We start from the raw sequence: 23666 nt of genomic DNA on the forward strand, positions 1-23666 counted from the left end.
ACTTTGAGTGGCTTGTTCTCTGGTGTTGGAAATGGCTATCGAAAAGGTTTCAGACCTAGTTAACATCCTTCAACATTTTCCACTTTAAAACTTAAGAGAACAATCAATGAACAACTGTATTTCAAAGTTAACAAATAAAAAATTAAATATTTTACTTAATGTTTGTACGATAAATATTTGCTACCACGTATTTGCCTAAATACATTGTTCATAGAGTTTACTTTCACCATGGTGGAGCATTCTGTGAGAGCTCTGCCTGTGGCACACTAAATCATGACAGATCTCCTCCGCTAGTAATAATGTGAGGTATATTTTTAATAGGAAGGGGAAGTTTTACGATTCATCTCTCTGTGTGAAGTCACATACTCAATTTACAATTTGACACAACCTTTTTATGACATGAGGCAGTCTCTCACATATAGACTGTAATGCAATACCTAATGTAGTTCTCCATACTTGTTTGGAGAGATCTCACTTTATAGTAACTAAAAAGAATGTGTGAATCTACAGTTTTAAACATATCAAAGTTTAGTTTTGTGTGGGTTTTTTTTTTTTTTTTTTAAATAAGGCTTACCTGATAGTATCTAACTATTTAGTGTTAAGGGCATTAAAAAAAAAAAGGATAAAAATCTTTTAAAAAGCTGGATGGGCTATACGTTAAATTTTTTGTCAGCGAGAGAAATAACAAGATAACAAAGCGTCTGTTTTTGTTTGGTTCTGAAACTGAAGTACACATTTTATTTTGCCTTCTGTATAATCAGTACAAACAGAGGAGTTGATAATAAGATACAATATTAGCTTAAGTTTATTGTGGTATATTCCTTATTAGTTTAAAACACTATCTATTGACTTGTACTTGTATTCTACACAACTACGCGTAAGATCAGTGCTATTCCTTGCTTTGCTCTTCGGAGACGCGGGGCTGCGGTCAGCCCCTGCGTGAGAGGACTGCCCTGTGTCGCTGCTCAGCTACGCCTCCGGACCCAGGACATCCGAAAGGAGCCCAGACTATTCTTCCTCAGCTAAAACACTGTTTACAATTTAAGACCTCCAGCGTGGAAGAGCAAAGCAGTTTATAAAGAGAGGTGGGAGAATTTTAAAGATTTCAGAAGGCTACTCACCTAGCCAAAATTCAATAGCACTTTATGAATAAGGGACTCAGACTAACAAAGAAATACCTGTACATCCAACTTCATCTGTCTGAGCTTCAGGCCCCAGGATTTCCTTTGTTTCTTTTCCAGCTGAAATAGTACATTTCACAAAAAGAGGAATGAATATTTAAAAAAAAAACCCAAAACAAAACAACAAAAAAGCGCCACACACACCCCAACTTAATATATGAGTTATTTCTTCAGCAATTTTTTCCATTTCTGTATTGTTTAGAAGAACTGCATTTAAACACAATGTTCTTTCAAAAATGTGGATTGCACATTATTTCAGCAGTGTGTAATCAGTTGAACCACAAAGATATTCCATGGTTAAAGAAAAAAAAGCTTAAAAGGAAGCAATACTAAACACTAACCATTATTTGAAGAGAGGTGAAGACAGGGACAGCATGTTTCTCCAGCAAATACAGTCAGCTACTTAAATAACCCTATCTACAAATGCAGCTATCTGATACACTGGAATATAATTTCCGTAAACCAGAGCTATCATAAAACAAATACTTTTACATTATTTACTCCAATTAGCAGTTTTCAGAAATGATTGATAATTTGCTGGTAAAGTCTGCAAACAGCTACCGAATGCGTTCTCTTTCCTGTAAATTGTCTGGAAACCACTTATAGGCTGCAATTGCTTAAACAAACAAGGATTTTAAACACGCGCTCCCCACTTCAGATCAACTGTGCACTACAAAAACGTTTCTCATATCAGTTCCAATATTCAGTAGGGGTTTGAAGGTACCAGACATCCGCAGAACTAAGGCTGCGGAGCCTACCTGCCTCCGGAGCTCCACCAGCTCCTGCTGAGCTGCAGCGTTCAAGGATGCAGCATGGAAGTTTTAACTCACTACGAGTTGTTGGTTCAAATCAATAAACGTCCTGAGCTGCTCCTAATTTACGTTCGTTGGGTAGCCTGGACTGGGAAGTTCCTATTGGAAAGGCCACTGCTGCCATTTCTGTCAGTACCTGGCTTACGGCAGGAGCGCATAGGAAAGCCATGTTGGTTGTTTCACTCCTTTATCAGTAGTATGCTATGCTAATATATGTGAAATTAAAGCATTATTTCGTAGTTTTATTATGGAAACCGTAGATGCTTCAGAGCTACACTACAGAAAAAGACTCTCACCTGACAGAGGAGGTTAGACTACACAACTGCCCTGATCTGAAACGGCGACTGTTACACTTCTATTCATCTTACTTCACTCTACTTCAGCGGAGGGAAAAATCCTTTGGTTTGGCTAGTCAAAACCCCAGAACGTTCCAGCTTTTTAATTACAGGAGAAGCCAATTTCTCCTTTATATGGAAGATGATAAATTCTAGGAGAACTTTTAAGTTCTCAGATAATAGCAGCTTCCTCAAAGGAAAAGATTCTTAATTCTGTCTACTTTGATAAAATCCCACAGACCCAAAATATCTGCAGAGTCACAAACAAGAAACATGCTTAAAAGGAAACTGTAACTCTTAAATCTTACTTTAATTTTAATTGTCATCTAAAAAAAATCCCCCAAACAGTCCATATTTTATTGGTCAATACTGGATTGTGAACTAATTATATTTTTGGCTCACGATACCACAGACTTGGTTCAGAATTTGTAAGATGGATGATTGCATGCAATGCAAATTTAAATCCAAAATTTAATTTCTTAAAAACAATCATGACGCAAACCCACTCTTTTTCTTTAAAAAGGGCTTGTGATTTTTTTCCATTATGAAATAGGCTTTATGGAAGAGGGGCAATATCAGAAAGTTATTACTCATAGAAATTTAAATTATAGTGTCTCTATCAAATTCCATTGGCTTCAGTACAAATAAAAGCTATGCTTCCCAAGGGAACGTCAAGGAATTTATGGCATTATAGATTAATCTCCGTGAAGTTAAAAACCCTCTCAATTCTAATAATCATAACCTCTGTTTGGTACTGTCCCTTCCCAATATCTAAAAGACAGGGAGGAGCCCTTTTCCAGAGGGGGTGATCTTCCTTAATGCTATAGGAATAACTAGTAATTTCAAAAATGGTAAGTAGAGCTCCATCTTTATAGTTATGTATGGTCCACACAGGAAGGCAACTTTGCAATTGCACCCTCAGAAGCCCCATTACCACGCTGCAAATACAGCTGCTGGGAAACAACGGAAGGGGATGTGATGCTGGGGGAACAGATCCTAAGACACTGTTCCACCAAGCAGAAGTCACAGGTCTGAATTCCAGAGGAAATTTAAGCTACCTGCTGAATGACCGCTTAAATACAGGTCTCCATGAATAGCATCTAGGGCATGAATATCCATCTTGGCGTTACATCTGGACATACCAGGGAACTGTAAAACATGTTCTTGGACTTCTGTATCTCGTCATTGCTTATGAGCAGCTGCTTAGAGATACGGTGGGACTACCTAGGGTTAAATGCTAATGATTTTAAGACCACAGGCAACAGCGTGTACTAGCAGCGAACATGCGTGAGACAATCACTGTGTCATAGGCTGACGTAAAGATCTCTGCATGGGTAAGATAACTGATCAAATTTAAACCACTAGCAAAATGGAAATTTTGGTTGTAGGCAGAAAAACAAACTTCACTGAAATTTCCACCCCACTCTTGTCTTCAGAGAAGGGAATAAATTCCAAAGCCCATCAAAAGAGTTACTAATTTAAATTCTTTAGAGCTAATTTTCTGATATGCACGTAGCAAGCACTATTTACAGCTTACAGTATTGCCTGGTTGGTTGCTGCTGTGAGTAAATACTTGACCAAAAGATGCCACACTTTTTGAGCCTTCCTCCCAAAGGAAATTAATACAAAATAGCACAGCAACCTTCCTCAGCAACCCACCACAATGAAAGAACACAATCCATCTTACGGTGCATAGGCTCAACCTAAAATTTTATGGGTTAAAGGAATTTTTGAGTTCCAGGAAGAGCTTAAACATAAAACATAACTTCATTGATTTTTAAAGGTTATTTCAAGGTCTGGACAATTTTTTTAAATTTTCAGTTTTTCAAAGATATCTTAGTTCCAGGTCTGAGATCGCTAGGTTTGCTAAATACTTATAAGACATAATAATGCTTTTTAAGTGTATTAATGTAATAAGTCAGTAAGTTTAACCTTTGCTTTTCTTTAAATTGTAGCATAGGTTTAGTTTATACTAAAGCAAAAAAAAAAAAATCGTATTACAGAACCATTGCACACATGAATGCTGGCACGCTGCCAACAACTTGTGCAGGATACACGTGGTTCACTTTTTCAAACCCGTATGACTGTTTCAGTTAAACCTCTTGAGATACACACCTTATATTTAAAACACCTGTTCCGAAGGTCTTTTAGAAATTCAGTTAGAATGACTGGAAACGGAAGGAAACTAATCTGATAAAGAAATGTTACATGTGTTGTTTCTATTCTTGGGGATTCGTGAACAGAATAAATATGTAAAAAACTCTTTCTGTCAAGTTCAGCTAAAACCAGGAACTTTCAATACTACTTTACCGATGAAAGACAACTTACTAAAAGTGCTGTAGTGTATGTTTTCTAAAAATAATCACCAGTCCTGAAGATGGTATTAGTGTTGCACAGACACCCACCCCAGTACCTTTCCCTGGTATGAGAGATCACGTATTCAATACCTTTCTCTTCAGATTTCTAATGTGCAACCAAGACTGGTGATATGATTTGCAGCTCACACTTTTCCTTCTAGGAAAGCTATAAAAAAGTAAATAGTACTTTACCATAGCAAATCAAAGCTCCATAAAACCTAATGTAGCCTTCATTTTTCTCAAGTAGTTATCGCCAGAAATTCAAACAATTTCTTTAAAAAAAACTTACTATCAAATAAAAAACTCTCCAGACTGCTACAAAAGAGGCTTCAGAATACATAATTTTTACAGAAGAAATTTATGGTAGTTTGAGCAAGCCTGTATGGCAATTGTTTACTCTTTTGCCTGTGTAAACACTGATGAAAGCCTGTCTTCATCAGCAATGACCAAGGCAGAGAAAATATTGCCTACATTGTGATTCTACTATCACAGTAGAATTCGGTTCAAATGCTTCATTTTAGCAAACAAATTTTAAAAGGTTAAAAATGGTACATTTGAAATAAGGAGTCAAAAAATTTTGATGCCATCACATGTCTAGAGCTCTGAAAACCCCCAGAAGGTTGCCTGAGGCAAGACGCTGTGTCGTGACTACCTGTAGGTACATCTGCAGGAAACGCTCCGTCCAAAGGGTCTTGACCCAGCACCTCTGTGAGCCAGTGCTCTTCTTCACTCCCTATTTCAGGTTTCCTACGCTTATGCTTGAAGGGTTCAAGAAACAGTCTACACACAGCCCGTTTTTATGTAACTGCCATTCCTGATAGATATAGCCTGCAGCAGAGCAAAGATATTACAGAACTAAGAAAATTACCTACCTAATAATTTAGCTCCAAAATACTCATTTCCCTGCACAGCATACCTTGGCAATAGCAGCTATGTAAAAACAGGCAGAGCTGATGCTATTCTTTGAACTCTCAGCTGCTCTTTCTCAGCTGGATTGCAGTTAGGGACCATATGAATGCTTTCCGTTTATTTAGATGTGAGGTCATGCAATTTGTCTTAAACCACCAGTTTTAACAAGGTGGATGCTAAAGAACTGCGGCTGTTGTTCAGACACAAACAGGGATATGCCGGAAAATATTCTGTATCTTTCAGGGGATTAAGGCCAAATTCCACAATAAATTCCACTAATTCATGCATTTATCCCAATTTGGCTCAAATGTAAGCATGCTGTGTGATGTTATGAAACTCAGTATCTGATTCCACAGTGAAAAAGGCCCATTTCCTGATTGCTTCAAATTTTCAGCTTCTAAAGCTGCTGCGTAATATGTACAACATTTACCTCCTTCCAGTGTTTTCAAAATACAGATCCATTATGAGTAAAATAGCCAGTTCTAAAACTAATAATCTAAAAATTGTTTTTTCTGGCTATATTTTACAAGGGAAAAGGCAGAAGCAGCTCACAGGGAGAAATTTACATCTGAGTATTATTTTGTTTCATGTTTTTGGCTTACTGCTTATTCCCCAAGCTGAGCAAACCCTGAACCTTACCGGGAGCTATGGCAGAGACCTGCTGTGCAAAAAGACTTGGAAAAACTAAAAGCAAGTAACTAGTCTCTGATCACCCTCGAGAATGCTGCATCTACAAATTTGAAGCTCCTGTTTAACAATGCCAATGGAATGAATGCACCTCCAAATTTGCCTCAAATATTAAATAAAGAACATAAAATACATTACAATAAATGTGTTAGAAAACCTCTTTTTTGATTGTGAATATTACAAGTTATTTCAGTAACAAAGTGACCAAAAAAAGTTCTACTGAATCTTCGTTTTAGAAACCCTTCTCTGCATAGCATCATCAGTGAAAACGAACATACCTTCATCGTCCCAGCAACTGTTTGTACTCCCTTCTCTTTCACTGTTTTCTGGTAATACTGTATGGTCTGTTGGCAAGTCATCTTCTGGCACACTAGCATCACAGTCTGCTGCATCAGTTACACTTTCTTCTTCCACTATATGCAATTTATCTTCATCGTCTGAATCCGAGTTTGCTTCTACCACGTTATTATAATTGGTGACTGTGGACAGACAAAAAGCAAAATACTGATCAACATACTCTTAATTTACAGCATGGAGGTCCAAAGCATTCAGTACTGTGGCCAGATGCTATATCTGGGGCATGTCTGTGGAGTCACATTATTATTTCTTCTTTCCACATGGGGATGGCAGTGGCTTGTGAGCAACTTGGACATAACGGTGGCACACAAGGACACATCTGACAGCTGCTGGGCTTCCACCGCTGCTAGGAACCACGATACCTCTCACTTCTGCACACCCAGCATAAGGCTGCACAAGAACAGGCAGCGGACAACTCCAGAGTTGTCTTCTGGGCCACACTGAACCATCAGGCTTCCAAATGGATCGCTCTGATTTGGATACCAGCATTACTGTATGTTTCCTTCAAGAATATTATGGCCTGGTCAATAGTCTGTGAAACTCTTAATACTGATAAACAACACTTTGTTACAGACAGACATGTATAATGAGGATAGGCTGTATGTATATAGCAATCGGTGGGGTATAGAAGGAACAAAACTGTAGGGAAACAACTGGCACTGAAGACCAAGCGACCCCAGGCTGAGCACACTGCAGAGAGGGGGGCTCCGCCGCTCGTCTCGGGTCCCTCACAGCAAGCCCTTCTCTGCAGTTACGCACGCCAGCTGTGCTCACCCAGCCCATCTTCTCGCTGGCTCTTCCTGTAGCCGACGCCATCCCCATGCTCCGGGTATGTGAATCAAGGAGCAATAAATGGGAACAATAAGGAGATTTGATTCAGAAGGGCTAAAGTGCTCCTGATACAAGCTAAAATGCTCTTGTAGTTACACCCAAAGATCACGCTAAAGACTCAGCAGGATGAATGTGAAAGGAAAAATCTCAGAGGTGACTTAGAAAGGAAATCTTGCATAACATTTTCCCCAGCTACCATGAAAAGGTAATAACTCTACTTTTTCAGCCTGGAGAACATATTGTGAGAGTCTTGTGGACAAAAGATTACACAATGATATATATGTTTCTGTCATATGGGAGCAGATTATTATTCAAATAGTCTTCATTTGTAAGCACAAAAGATCCGTTACGGCCATTTCAATTTAAACTGTAAGGATTATGTATTAAGAAAAAAATTACTTTCACAATCTATTGAAATGTCGTTACCCACACTGAAGTTAAACTATTAAACATTTATAACTATATGTGTATTAATTCTTCACAGCCAAGTTTGAACTTCTTACTGAAATGCTTCAAAATACAATTTAAGAGAACAAATTTATTGATGAATAAACTATCAAGACTTGTCTTGGCTGCAGCACTCCTTCAGTGGTTATCAGAATTATACCTGGGAGGCACATAATCACGCTACTTTGTGATACCTGCACCCTGTCGCTGTTAGCACACAAGAAGCCAGACTGATTCTTTCATGTGAAATCCTGCCTATTAAGGTAGATAAATAGCAAACTAGACTCCTGCTCTTCTGAAGTTAGCTTTTTCTTTTCTTAAAGTAGATATTCTAGTCATTTAAAAATGCATTTAAGCAGGGAAAGTGAGTAACATTATGAACTGACAGGCTACTACCTCATTTCCTTCCAATTCAGGAGAAAAATGTCTCATCTAGAACATGCATAAGCATGACAAAAGAGCCTTTTGAATTTAAAATGATCATTCCATGTTTCCATATTTTATACACATACTGTGATTTGAAAAATGTAGTAACGCCCCATGATTCATGGTATCGACCTCTTCTAAGACAACAAATTTAGGCAAATTGCCTAAATACTAGTACCTGGTCCATTTCAATCAATAAATTGATATTCGCTTTATATTCTGTAACTGATTTTGCAACGTAAAATAGGTACTGTAAGGGACGCTGTAGCGTTGTGTGAAAGAGAAGACATATGTGTATTCCCTCACCAAAGTAGAAGAGATTTATGAATTTATTTGCCTGAGAAATGGTAAATGCAACTTTAAAAAAAGTGTAGGAACAGATATAAAACAGAAGGAAGTGGAAAAATTACTTCAGCCTGTTGTTTTAACTGGGTTTTACTGTGATGCTTAGATGTAGAGGATTATTAATATAAAACACCAACGTATTTACCTTTGCCACACGCAAAGGAGATCAGTAAGAGCAGGGATCAAAATTCATAGGCATAAGTTCAGATTTCAGTAATGTAGATAATGAATACTCGATTTTTTAAAAATAAATTTCCTGTTTAGTTTGGGAAATTAAGTGGAATCCCTTATATTAGATTTAGAGTGGTTTTTATGGAAAAGGAATATATAATCAGAAAATTTGTCCTGAAGAATTACACTTCTGGAGAAAAACCATCTCTCCTTTTCCTCATCATATATCATGTGATTTTAAATACAATCTGTTCGTTATGGCTTTATTTACCTTGAAAGATTTTCATACATTCTCACTGCACTCACTCATGTGCTAACTCCACAAAACTTAAAAACTCCTCCTTCCCCATAAAAACTGAGGATCAAATGGTCTTTGGGATTATGGTTCCTTCCACCAAAGATCAGCTGTCAACAAGGCAACACAATAAAATCAGCAAGAAATCTGGCTCTAACATTTCTGTCTTCCTCTTACAAAGAGCTTTGGGAGAAATAAAACTGCCAAACCTGTATCCAAAAGGGTTTGGCACATTTGGGATGTGCCAAAACCAGCAAATACAAATACAATACAAGTACACCAAATACAGCAGAAAGTCGAGCACATACAACAACGGAAACATCCATATATCTACACGCAACTCTAACTAACTGATTACATGCTGTTTTCTCTCTACAGGATCCTTGCCTCATCTAGTGCAGTGATGGCAAATACACAGGGAACGCTCAGTTTTATGGAGTGAACTGAGTATTTGTATGATCCTGCCGCATTTTTTCAGACTGCAAAGTGATTGCTCATTCTTTTTAGCCCCATCAGCCAGCAGTGTTCCCAAAGCCTCACTTATAGCATGTCAGCCAAAATGGGATTCCTCATTATATATTATATTTATATACAATACATTATAACTGTACATTATATAATTATATGATTATATATTATATATAATTTCCCTACATGGCATTCAGCAGTTATGCTTCAAAACATGTAATTAACTGAACTGTAGTAGGGTGATGGTATCTCCATTTTACAGAGAAGAAACTAGCTACTTAAAAACCAGAGGATTCTTTCGGCAATCCTGGCATTGCCACGTCAGTGTAAGGCATTTTGGGCCTTACTTTTCAGAAGACTTTGCATTTTTACAGCATTTTATATATTCAAAGCACACTTGTGTTCATTCCAAATGCAGCTGTGCTCAGAGCCCAGGTACCTCAGCCTGCGTGCCACAGCAACTAGAAACATAGAGATCACCTCCAAAATAAGTGACCTTCCAGAATCACATGAAAGAGAGAATAAAATCCAGTCCGTCAATGGAGCTTTCAAATGCCTTAGAGAGTGCGCTTTTGATTTCTGCAGCCCTCTACTTAAATTACTACGCTTTCCAGCAATTACGGCAAGGGTTCTGGAGGCAACAGCTTCCTTTAATAAACACCCCTGATTCATTCTCTGGGCACCATTCCTCCTGTGAAAAAATTATGTGATCACATAATTAAAGATCTTATCGTTATGCATACATGCAAGGGACAAATTAAAAGTTTGAATAATCTTCATTCTGACATTTTCCAACTTTTTTTGAATGCTCGACTTTCAAAGTCAAGTGTTTGATTTCAAAGACTGTATTAATATTCTTTAATACAAACGATGGTTAAAAAACAATCAAACCCTGTAATTTACTGTATTTTTAGCTAATTAAAATTAAAATCGTATTACATGGTACCATACTGATGCCTGCATGGCTGCAAAGCTTAGCTTCAGCAATGCAGATCTGGTCCTGGTGCCCTATGAGACTAAGGGGTGGTAGTAGCAGGCTGCTGTCTTCATTTGCTTCAGACACATTTTGGCTACACCTTTCACAGTTCTTTGAAGACATTAAAGAAACCCTGGAACTACAACACCCGGCATCCAACTCCAGGCATAACCATCCTCCCCCTCTCCCTTCTCCAGTTCAATCCTAGAGCCAAATTTAGACCTTCCCTATCCACATATCATTTTGAGTGTTTTCTCCTCTCGTCCTTGACGTTTCCTCAGAATAGCCACCACTGAAAGAAGAGGACAAGCAGCTCAGGAGCCTTGCTTGATGCCTGGCACCACAGTAACTGCTGAAGTTGGGAGGAATACATTTAATTAAACCTTTTTGGATAGAAATTGAAATATACTCAATACAAAAGCAGTATGTCGACACTACTGCTTACAATCTCTGAAAGAAATTCAATTGAATATACATAAATGATGACTTCAAGGGGCTTCTAATTTGGCCAAATATTCCATGCAGAAAATAAAAAACACACGTAAAACCTCGCTTAGAAGAACAGTTACAGCTTTCCAATGAAGTAACTACAAATATTTCAAACTTCAGTAATATTTACTTTTAGTTCATGTCATTTAAAAGTAGTGACTATCTAAATAAAGTAATTCAGCCTGGATCACAGAAAACTGGCACGAACAGCAATCAATGTCTCCACGATGAGACACTGCTCTGTGAAAAGCAAGGACGGATAGAGAGGTTACGTCACCCTCAGCCACCGCCGCTCCAGGGACAGCCATCAGCAGCAGGGGAGAAGAAGCAGACCACTGAAGGGAATCTTATCTTCAACTTTAAAAGCTAAGTCTGACTCAGACCATGAACCATGGCTGTAAGCCTCTGAAAACAGGTCACCAGACAAGTACATACGATGTATAACAGACATACTGGCCTATTCTGTCCACCGTATACCACGTAACTTAAATTGTATTTTTATTTTAGCATAAAAATGCATATTATTAAACAGTTTCATTATTCATTTCAGCTTTACTTTCACAGATGAATAGAAAAGAAGGCCTCATTTTCAACATATGTATTACAAATGACACTGAAGACTAAATATTTATTCAATATATTTTTTTTAATATCATTACTACGTATCTTCTGAAATAAAGATGCAATATTCATTAAAAAACAATACATGAAAAATACATCTTATGAACCATAATGACTTCTTTTTCTGTTGATCACCTTCTTGCTACAGTACCCTCATTCTTAAAGAATAAATGATTATCTGTAGTTGAAGCTTTCATTGCTCTAAGAGTAAATGACTGCAAAATAAATTGCTGAAAATGAGCTTTGCTTTCTGGATTTTTACAGTCCTAAATGCAGAGAAGATGTACAGTGTTGTGCAATTCTAATTAAAAAAGAAGCATGTTCAAATGGAATTAGCGATGGAATAGATAAAACAGGGAAATATATTATTTTGCTGGTTGAATACAGCTAGGAAACCATGATACATATGTCTAGTCAAATTCAAACATGGTATTTAGAAGGAAAATAATCTTTACTTCTCCAATTGAAAACCAATGAACCCAGGAAATTTAAGGTAAACACTAATATTGCAGTGATGAAAGACTATAGGACTCGCTGTTTCCATAGCATATACTGTAATGGAAGAGTCCCCAAAAAGGCGAGTGACCTGGGTGGCAATAGAGGGAAAGCTTCTCAGAAAGTTGGCAGCAGGTACCCGCTCACCGCTCCCCCACCCAGACCCGCTCTTCGAATCATTAGATGACATGAACACGAAGAATGACCCAATCAAGTTCATATCAATAAAAATCTGATAGGAATTTACTCATCTCAACAAGAAAAAAAGTATGCAGTGGAGTATGTATTGGAATAATTTGAGATCAGGTGGCAACAGCACAGAACGGCACTAAAAAGAGGGCAGGCTTCAACAGAACTAATCCGTAATCTCTAATATGTATTATCAGGAACTGGAAGTGTACAGAGGGAAGGATGCTTTGAACCTTATCTGTTACAATCTTTTCTTCACTACTTGCCAATGGTTTTTTATGTAGATTTTTATGTCTTTTATGTAGATTCTGGTTGAACATTCTTACTACCTGTCTCTTTTACACCTCTCCATACTTAATCCAAAATCCTACCTATATTGAAAAAAACAACTTTTACGAATTTGTGAGTTAACACAAACATCCTTGAATCTTTTCAAGATGTTGGACACATGTAACCAACATATATGAGTTGTGAGGGCTCAGTATCTCGACACTGAAAAGGCTGGAGATCTAGAACAAGTGTGAGGGATTCTGATCTTTTAGAAACCCTACTTCTAAAAGCTCTTCCAAGTTCTAATAAAAAAATTTGAAAGCTTTTTCACGAACACTGTTAGAAAAGAAACCTTTGATTCTACAAACTGGAACAATTCCTGTGCTCTGTGAAGTGCATTTTTGGTTCACGGATTTCTGCGCTGACAGCCTACAATCATCTCTTGGAAACCATTTACTCTGTCAGCTCAACTGCAAATCTGCACCTGTATATTATTTTGCTCTAGTCTTAAACATATGTTAAGCAAAATACATCGCAAAGGCAGAAACCTGATAATTTAGCATTCAGTATTTTATATTTAGATTTTAGGGTATACTATTAATTTTATTAATACTTCTGAATTAAATGCCATACTTCCACCTCTCCACTGATAAGCTGCCCAGTATCTTTAGTAAAGTTAGACCTTTATGTTCTTTTCATATTTTTTCTCTCAGTTTAATAAATACACTTGAAATTAATAAGTACCTGCCATGCAATACACATTGCATTGCCATGCAATATACAGTACCATGTTACCATCTGAAGTAGAAACACAGGGAAGAGCTTAAGAAAAGGGAAGGCATATGTTGATGCTTCTCCTAAAATTCTCCACCTGTGTCCGGTAGTTTTTTGGCTCCTGGAATTTCTAAATGAGTAAGTTTCTTCTGTTGATTTTGAACCTGCTCTGCACTAGATTCAGTGGGTGTCCCCTAAATCTTCCCCACTTGTGTCCTCTATGCTGTTCATGATTTTGTGTGTTTCATTGCACAGCCCTCCCTTCCCATGTGAAAAGTTGAAGTCTTCCCATTATTTAAAGAATCCATTTTAAATTTAATTTAAAAACATACTTGTAATTTTCAGGAAAGTAATTCTGCTTTTAAGAACAGTATATGTGCTATAAGTGTGGAGAATAGAACTCTATTTTATATATATAAGGTTGACTCACTGTTTATTTAGACATATACACACGTGAGCGTGCTCACACAGGAAAAGGGGAACTGGATTCAGTTCTTCCTCTGCCTGAAGGGATCAAACTTACATCTCCGACGTGTGTTTATATAAATACATGAATAGTTGTAAAAATGTAAGTCTAAATATTTACACGTACCAAGCACCCTTCTGATAATTTTGTTTAACTAATAAAAATCTCTTTCAAAATGTTTTTACACCTCTTAACTGAATACTAATGTCCAGTCAAATGCAGCTTGACACACATTTTGATTGAATATTCTGACACAATAAAAACCATAAAATTCAAGAATCTTAATATGCACTAAGGTATATAAATCATCTCAAAACACATGTACTGCATTATTTGGTCTTCTGGTCAACTCAAAGAAACTTTGAGTTTAAAATAAATGCTTTGCAAGTGGACTGCGTACTAAAACGTGCTCCAAATGCTGTACCAAAAGTGAGACTAGATGTTTGGCTTGGCTTACACAACACACATTAAAATCAATGGTGTAAATACAAATTTTCTGCTTGTCAATTTTAAATCAAGGTTTTAAAATCAATCAGTATTTGACATTAAAAACAAACTGACCCTCAATGTTGAATTTTTCTATTTATATGGCAAAGCCTGGAGCAAAGCCTGATGATCTAAGTCAGCATCAGTTCCCCAGCATTAGGGTAATGGCTACAGCTCTGGCACTAGGCTCTGAGATGACATAAGTGATACTTGGAGCAAATCTGGCAAATATTCCAGCCTCAGTGATTAAATTTTTGCTGCTTGCCTTTGTTCATCTGATTATTATTTTGATTTAGGGTTAACATAGTCCCATATGCACAATTATATTGGAACAGGACAGTTTGGTAGCGCACTATTTAGAAACCCAGAAGCAGCTCCGGGTTTCCCAGTGGGGCCGACACGGTGGAGTTTCTGCCGCGAAGGTGAACAAAGGCAGAAAGCAGAGAGCAGCTGGGGAATCTGCTGCTTTGGCTGCTCCTGGCAGGCAGCTGCTTTAGCCAGCTACCTGCTTTGCCTATGACTAAGATGAGTTCTGGGCAGAAGAATACACATATTCCCTCCATCCCTCCCAAACTATTCAAACTACATACCTATGACATTAGATTTTACTTCTGTATCATTTCTGGGATGCTGAGCCCAACATCAAGTCAGGAGAAGGATCCAAAACCAAGTCCCGCTGATTGTAAAGGATTTGTAAGAGTCGCTGGTTCTGATGGCAAGGACAGCGAGCTTGTACCCACACTAGCAGGCAGGATGGTGGAAGAGAAACAGAAATATATGGTGAAACTGCTGACACTGAAGACTTAATGTTCACACTCTGTGTTTCAGGCAGTTTCTTAATAAAACTAGCTCTAGTCTGGTCTTCTGGAGTAAGTTTTCTTCAGTGGCTGCAACACGCTTCAGAGTGCTCCCAGCGCCTATCTTCTCATTTCGTATAGAGAAAAGGCACGTTCCCAAGTCGAAGCACAGTGAGTGAGGACAATCAGGAGATTCACTTCAAAGACACAGTCCTGATCTGAATTAAGACACTGAAGGATGTGCCCCTGCAGCCAAACACCAATGGAAGGGAGACACACTTCTTGTCTGCAGAGTCTGAAGGATAAAACTTTCCATTGTTCATTCCATTATAAAAATGATTAAATGTGACTGGCACCAAAATCTCAGCCTGTAGAGGGGAGGGAGCTCTTGGGCCATCTACCCTGTTCCTCCCTCCTACAAACAACCAGGTCATATACTCCCTTTCACAATTTGCTTTTCGAAGGGGTCAATCAAATTCTTGACAGACTCCTGAGTGCAGGACATACCAGCAATTGAAAGGAAAGCTATATGTGGTCTTTTCAGACAGCCAAGAGCTTGTGGTGACGGATGCCAGCCAGAACTGGTAACCACCATCTGTTAGAGATGAAAGTGGATGAGGTTGTGTGACAAGTTCTATGGATTGAATCCCATACTCCTCAAAAAGAATCTGGATCTATACTGCTAACAAAACATCCTGACAGAGAAGCTGCAATAGCAAGACAGGAAAGCTTGAAAAGGACCTTTGGGAAACAAAACAACGATGGTGCAGAAGACATGGATGCCAGTGAGTACCCAAATCACTAAGCGCTGCAATGTGGGGTTAAAGATGAGTGAATGGTAATGGAGCTCTAGGACTGATAACAAGTTGTCATATGCAGTACCTATAGGCCAGTAAAAGAAAGACCACCACCACCTCCTCCCTTTGGGTTGCTTCTTGAATGAAAACCTTTTCTTCTACTCGCTTGAAATATCTTAAGATCATAAGCATGGTTGTTCCCATCTGCAGCGCTGACTGGCATCAACTCTGAACATTACCCAGTATCATCTAGTAAGATGACCTGACCACAGCAGCCACATGTGTTTAGGTAACTCCTGAGACTGCAGATGACAAGTTCAATTGGGGACACTGGTTTCACACTCATTAGAAAGGATCACCAAAGCTACGCAGGCAGACCTTGCAACAAGAGGCCTTAGCACAGAGGACTGTTGGGTCACCAAGTGGGTGCTCTTAAGGTAGCCCACATACCTTATAGTTTTAATTGTCCATCACCTGAGCAATACAATCGCAGCAGTTGTACACCAGGATACTATATAAGCCTTTCCTAGAAACACTAGACTCCAAATGCATGTCACTTTGAATGGCTTTCCAGATGCTGTAATGCTACATGTTAAAAAATTATAGAACTTATAAGGGCGGGAAACAACTTTAAAATCAACTCCAGTGCTCATATGAGAATTTATTTGCGTGTAGAATTGACATGAGTCCAGAGATGAGAAGTAGAGAGTACACGGACAAGTATTTCAAGTATTTAATCTTGGTCCAATAATAATTTTAAAATACAGGAAAACATACATTTAGGTATTTATACATACATATACATACTTACATATATATTTTCAGGTTTGATAGCCTAAAATTAGATTTGGAAATGTGTAACTATATATATATACCTATACATCATACAAAAATAACCTGATTTTGAAATATTTCTCTTATTAGGGCTACTTCAGAAAAGTAACTTAAGAAATGTAATTTTCAGCACGCTGCTTTGAGACTTTTCATTACTCTGCAGCTCTTCTGTGCTAAAAATGGAAGCTTTATAGCTTTGCAAAATGAAGGCTTTCAGTCTTTCAGTGAGACGGAGGGACTTGCAATGGTTATTTCTCTATTGGATTTGCAAATGATGGTCCTTTTCTAACAAAAAAGCTAACTATTGTCCGAATATTCTCTCCTTCTAGTCTCTGGACTGATGTAAATTCTACATGCAAATACGAAAATTCTCAGTGGCAGCATAATTTGAAAAATGGTATTATTACAAGGTGCTTATAGGTTTGGAAATACTAAAAATGGTCCCGTAAGAAAAAAATTAACATTCAGAAACAAGACAGCCGAAGGTATATGAGAAAATTAACTGTACCCTTTGCCTGTTATCACCATTGTACAAGCCAAGGTTGCAGAGCTTTCCACAAATGAGAACTTAACTCCATCTGTGTAATTCCACGTCAACTGCTGCTGTCAGGAAGTTTTACAGAAACTTAAAGTAAGTTTAATACTTTAAGGAAGTATTTACAAAAACCTAGAGTAGTGAAGAGAAAGAACCATATCACCTCCCAGCAGTTTTTTTTAAATCTACTGGAAAAACAATAATTTCAATAATTTCATTATACCTTTAAACAGTCGGCAGGGGAGAAGCCATACCTTGGTTCATTTTTCTCTCTCGCAGCCCCCCCATTTTAAATGCTGTCCCTCAGATAGCCTCATAAAATGTAGAAAAGTGTTCACTCATTATAGGTGACAAAACCTCCCCAGTGCACCATGGAAGTTTTAACAAGTATTTGTATTTGTAAATGCATGTAGACAAAATAAATATCAAATAGGAGGTAGGGATAGCCATGTAAGGTACAGGCAGGAACATTTGACTAAATCTCTGCCCATTTTTTTTCTCCTAAAGAACATCATCATTTTCCCATAAAACTATACTGACACAAATAGAAAATAGATAAAATCCTGATGTTTATGATTTTTAAAAAAATCTGGATTTTCAAAGAAAATGCTGTGGGGACCAATTCTGAGTAGGCAGCAATGATCTAGTCGTTCTCTGCTCCAAATCAGAGAGGCAAAAAGTAGAAACCTTTCCCTCATGTTCTATTTCACCCCAGGTAAGTTTGCATTTCTGTCACCAGTATTAGTTTCATAGTCTATCATTTTACTCAGAAGACTGGAAAAACCAACCTACACATCCGACCGGTGTCCCTCACAGCCAAGTACAGTCTGATGGCCGCAATGGTTTACTGCCTCTGAGACAACTGAGCATGGTGATCATTAAAATTAAGCATGAGATGTAGAAATATCTGAGAAGCCTTCATCTTTTAGTACCTCCAGTTACTGAACAACTGGAAACAGTAAACTAAACTGAGAAGAGGCTGAGAGGAAGAAGTATTTCCATGGGTTACACAGTCTCTTTTACTCTTCAAAAATTATCTGTCCACTGGTGACTGTACCACTCTGCTCTATGGTCAAAATGCTCCATTTATAAGATGACCACATTACTTCTACACAGTTCCTACTCCAGATGCTTGACATTTTTTTCCTTTATAAAACTTTTCACATATAAAAAAAAGTTAGCTAAGAGAAGTATTTAAAAGGCAAGATCATTAATGACTTCCTCAGAGACAGCTTTTTAAAAATAGATGATATATTACTACAGTAAAAATTAACCCTTGCACACAGATAAAAGCCACCAAGTTTAAGATGAGCCACAGAAAATTGTCTCATCATTAATCGCTACTAGGTACCAATGGGTATTGGTACTAGGTACCAATGGATACTTATCATTTGGGAGAATGTGGTCAGTTATAGGAATTTATTTGATTGCAGCAAGATGGAGATACCCATTGTAAGAGATGTATAGGCATAAAACATAGACACACACCATAGTAGCATGCTTCAAAATTACATACAAGTTCCCTCCGACTGACCAACTTGCTAAAAAAGCGCAATATCCTATTTCTGTTCACAACTGTAGCATAAATTGAACACAACTGTAATACAGTTGCTTTAGATTTATCCCCATTAAAGACTTAATCTGAATTACAGTTTGATAATTACCTTAATCCATACTTAAAAACTTGACAGCCAGGTTTTAGCATTATATATAAAAACTCAGGTTAGTACAAATTCTCAGTTGTAACCAAAATCACTCCATGATGCTAACTCAATCGCTGTGTGAAATAATTGCGCTCTTGCATGGGTATCCACTCTTACAGAGCATCCACTGGTGTCTGAACTGGCCTGAATCTTGTGCCATTAATTCAGCTATCATTAGGCCAGGTTACTTCTTCCGGAAGACACAGTCAATATGTTTACAGAAATGTATATTATATATTTCATAATACTGGTGATTTTATATAACATAATTACCTAGGTTTATATACAGTAAATATTTATTTCAGAGATAATAAAAAGACTGTAATACAGGAATACCAGTTTCACTTATAAAGTTTGGAGACCCTCTTAGATACAAGACAGAAGAATGACACTCCATGTGCCACATTTTATACACAAGACTAGCCTATTACAGCAATTCTTTCTTGCCCCCAAAATTTCATGGCTATCATAAGGTGCCATTAGAAAAGTTTTCAGCATTAAGAAAATTATATACATGGTAGAGATATCACCATAATGAATCACATGTCCTATGAAGCCCCGACATTTTTCTTTACTCATTCCTAAATTAACAATAAATTATGCAACTTCGAACAGATGTTGTATAATCTAAATTAATAAATTATCAAAATAAATTTATTTAGAAAGTATAACTTTATTTTCATATTTCACAACATTTTTCCTTAACCTCTAAGTAATTTCTTAAATATACCTCATGAAAGAGAGCTAGTTTGTCAAATGCATAATGGTCAGCTATTTATTCTGACTATAGATTTAAACACTCCAGTATTCAAGTAACTCCCCTGGCTGTCCCCTGCTTATGACACAGGAGAAGGGACTTTTTTTTTTTTTAAATTGTTTTTTAACTTGACAAGCTACATTTTGGCTTCACTCTGGTCTCAAATAATAACAGAAAAGCATTTTCAACGGTATTCTAGGTTTCAGTTTTCAAAATATGGGTCCTGACTTTTGGATTCAGGGTAACTAATTTGTAGAGATTATATGTTATTATCACAATAGAGTGTTATATCAAACATCCTTAATTCACTTTTCCTGAAAATAAAGATTACAAAGAGATGTTAGAATACTAAAATGTAGACCAGCACATTTTTAGTATATAACGTGGATGATCTGGTTTGCTTCACGTAGCTTTGCATCTTGAATAACATGAGTTTATTACACATATTCATATATGACACGCACATAATTTTTTGCATTTATATTCACAGCTAATCAACCAAAACATTGGCAGTAGAAAATTACTGTCTGGGAGTGGTATGACAAGTTCCAAGTGTCTCCAATTTTTAATTATCTACTATATTTTTACAATACCCATTTTTACATTACAGATTTTTCACATTACTGATTTTCAATTCTTTTAAAATATTAAATCACTGACCATTTATATAATTTATTTGTGTGAAGTGGGAAATAAAGCACCACCTAAATTGTAAATGTGGCTTGTTCATTTTGCAAGATAATGAACAGCTATCATTCCCAGAAACCTACTGCAGTGTAGGAGCATGAATAAAGAGACAGTCAAAAAATATGCAATGGATTTACAGTGTTTTACTGGATTTCAAGGGTAGACATTCCCTGGTGTTCTATTTAAACAGGTGGATACATGAGATTATGAAAGGTCTCATTTATCCTGTTTAAATGGAAGTACAAAGCTTAAGGAAAAGTTTAATTTTCAAAAGATGCATTCCATAAGGATAATATATGTTGCTAAAATGACAATGGGAAATCATACCCTAGTGAATTTTTATAAAACTTTGCATATTAATACAAATCAGAATGAAACCTAATGGATATTTTTGACATTATAATAAGGAAATATGTTTTGCCATACTAACCTCTTTGCTTCAAAAGGCTGTGAATGTAGTGCACAGCACACTTCAACAAGACCTGATTTTTCTCCTAAGATCAAGTAATTTATGATAGATGCTTCCAAAGACAGGATTGTTAACTTCTTTAAAACTGTAATCTGGATTTGCACTGTTCCATTTCTGTACACAAATTGTTCACATATAGCTACTGAATCTACCTGCAAAGGCAATTATACCCAGATTTTTGGACTGAGAACTGGACAAATCAGCTCTTCAGCCCCCACGTCGAAGTATAACCCTTATCGAGCCATTACGGTATTTCATGTAGTTAGCACACGCTTCAAAAGAAGTCAGGTTCACAAAGGCGGCAAGAGAAGAGAATGCTACAAGCTTCCAGGGTTTAGGCACTAGCCTAAATTAAAAGAAATCTCATTCACTTCTCAATATAAACTAGATGAACTAGCAAGCTATTAGATGTACTAGCAAACTATTTCAGGCTGTTTTCCTTAAAAAGTGAAATAACATGCTGAGAAACCAGCACTGCTAGCCTTGAAGAATGGTAGTCTATGTGTCAAAACAGTCTTAATGAATAAGAAAATATCTTGCAAAGTCAGGAACTTCAGAGCAGACGTAACATGATGACATAATATTATCTCTGTCTGAACTTATGTAGCAGAAAATGCTATTATTAAGGAAAAAAAGATCTTACGATCTTAAAGCTAATTGACTACTGAAAATATTGAGTGTATACATGATCCCTAGTAAACCATGACAAATACGTAGATACTGAAGCATGCCACAGGTGAGCATGCAGTTCTGCTTAAATACTGCTAACGCTTGAGCACCTGCTTGGGCTCCTCATCGCCGCTTCTTGCAGCCAACTCAAGTGTACCCCTTCCCCTCTCCTAACAGCATATGCACCTATACATAGCATAAAACACATTTTCACATAGACTTTGATGATCTGTCAATGAATACGAGCTTGAAATCTGACAAGTTCAATTCTTTGAGCCTAAGCACTATATGAGTGAACTGAAGACAAATGGAGCTGGCCCAGGAGGCCATCTCCGCCTGCTCTGCAGTCCCGAACGCCGGTGGCATGCACCAGGTAGGGCTCCCGCTCTTCCCCGCTTCCCTTCCTGAGCATTAAGTCACTTTCCAAATGGCAACCCTTGCATTTAAGCCTTGTATTACACTGATTCCAGTTCACTCTCTTATTTCTGAATCCTACCAGCAACTGAAACTCCTATCAACTACTGAAAAATTGTATATTAATCAATGATTTAGAAAAAAACCCGCCTCCCTCAAGAGAGGTGTGGCATTCACAAACAAACCCAGTACAGGAAAAAGGGGCTATAATTGGCACAAGGGCAAGGATTTCCAACATTTTTATCTAATTTTACCTAATTTAAAGAATTTCTCTGGTTTAAAGAAACAATGGCCAAGAAAGCATTTTTCCAATCAGAAGAGAAATACCTTTCCTTACTGAACAAAACTACAGTAATTGGTTCTGTAACATGATGGAGTTTCAGAAAAAGCCGTTCTGTCCATCGTCCTCTGCTGGGCCTCTGGAGAACCTCCCTCAGCTGCTTTGCTTCATTCAGCCTCACATTTGTTTCTTTATAAACTCCAAAATGAATTATTCCTTAAACTATTTCAGATTTTCCTGTCCCAAAAAAACCCTACAGGCAAAAATATTTGTAATCTTTCATTAGTTTGTTGCTGCCTTCTTTTTTTTAATATAAAAGAGAGACTGAAGATTATCTGTAATTATTATTTGGAGGGGCAAATTGAAGGGTTGGCATGACATAGTAGAAGTGAGAAACAAGGGCTTTTTGACATTCTTCAGTTAGTGTAATGTTACTGTAATACAAGCTGAATGAATAGTAGGTAATAAGCTAATGCTAAAACCTTTCTTAAATATTCGTAATTACTTTTTATAGTACGCAGCTACATGATACACTGAATTTCCAAGAAAGCATGCACTCATGTTTGTACAGGTTCAACACACAGCACAGTAAAGCTTGTAAAGGTTCCTGAACCATAAATACTTTAAAAAAAGAGTCCAGCAAATGAAGATGATTTAAAATATCAGTTCATAAAAGACAACTGTGAGATTTTAACTATGATATTGGAATTTACTGTACAGCAGGTATGTTCCAAGACTTGTTAATGGTGATGAATAACTGTATTCAATTTAGTCCAACACCTCCAAATTCTCACTGTCTACACAAGGATGAAGTTAAACATTTTGAGACTTTAATTTAAAAGAGCTTATCGGTTCCATTTGACATTGAAATTCATATGTAAGGTGAATGAACAGTGATAAAGAAGAATCTAACAAAGGTTCAACTACAGGTTAGCTTAAATAAAGAGACCAGTTTCCAAAAAAAAAAAAAAAAAAGGGGGGGGGGGGGATTTCCAACCCCATATTTATTCATATAAATGACCTGACACGCATTACAGGCATTCTTAAATTTAATTTTGCCAGCTTGTTGTAAATAAATGCAAAAGACAGTAAGAGGATAACAAAGACATGCCTGATTTCAGATTAATACTGAGGAGGACAGTATGAAACATCTGTCAGTCACTTCAAGACAGAGACTTTCTCTTCGTAAAGGCTACTGCAAAACCAGCTGAGCACTAATAAACCACGATGGGAGCGTTTGGCTTAAAAATAAAAATGTTTTGTTTAGGAGGCAAATTATTTTCAAGCTTACTGTATCTGGTCTCTTATGAAGAGACAGAACTTCTGAAAACGGAGAA

The 23666-nt window shown here is 37.2% G+C and overlaps 1 protein-coding gene across 1 annotated transcript in view; it reads right to left on the reverse strand.

Moving 5' to 3' along the window:
- Positions 1-23666, reverse strand: part of ZEB1 (zinc finger E-box binding homeobox 1) — a 127742-nt gene that overhangs the window by 21811 nt on the left and 82265 nt on the right. Inside the window, exons 2-3 of the mRNA XM_075492526.1 lie at positions 6560-6760; positions 1179-1241 (exon numbers count right to left, since the gene is read on the reverse strand). Of these exons, the coding sequence (XP_075348641.1) occupies positions 1179-1241; positions 6560-6760 (264 nt within the window). The remainder of the gene's footprint in view (positions 1-1178; positions 1242-6559; positions 6761-23666) is intronic.

This window comes from Mycteria americana, chromosome 2 (genome assembly GCF_035582795.1).
Source record: "Mycteria americana isolate JAX WOST 10 ecotype Jacksonville Zoo and Gardens chromosome 2, USCA_MyAme_1.0, whole genome shotgun sequence".
Classification (NCBI taxonomy): domain Eukaryota; kingdom Metazoa; phylum Chordata; class Aves; order Ciconiiformes; family Ciconiidae; genus Mycteria; species Mycteria americana.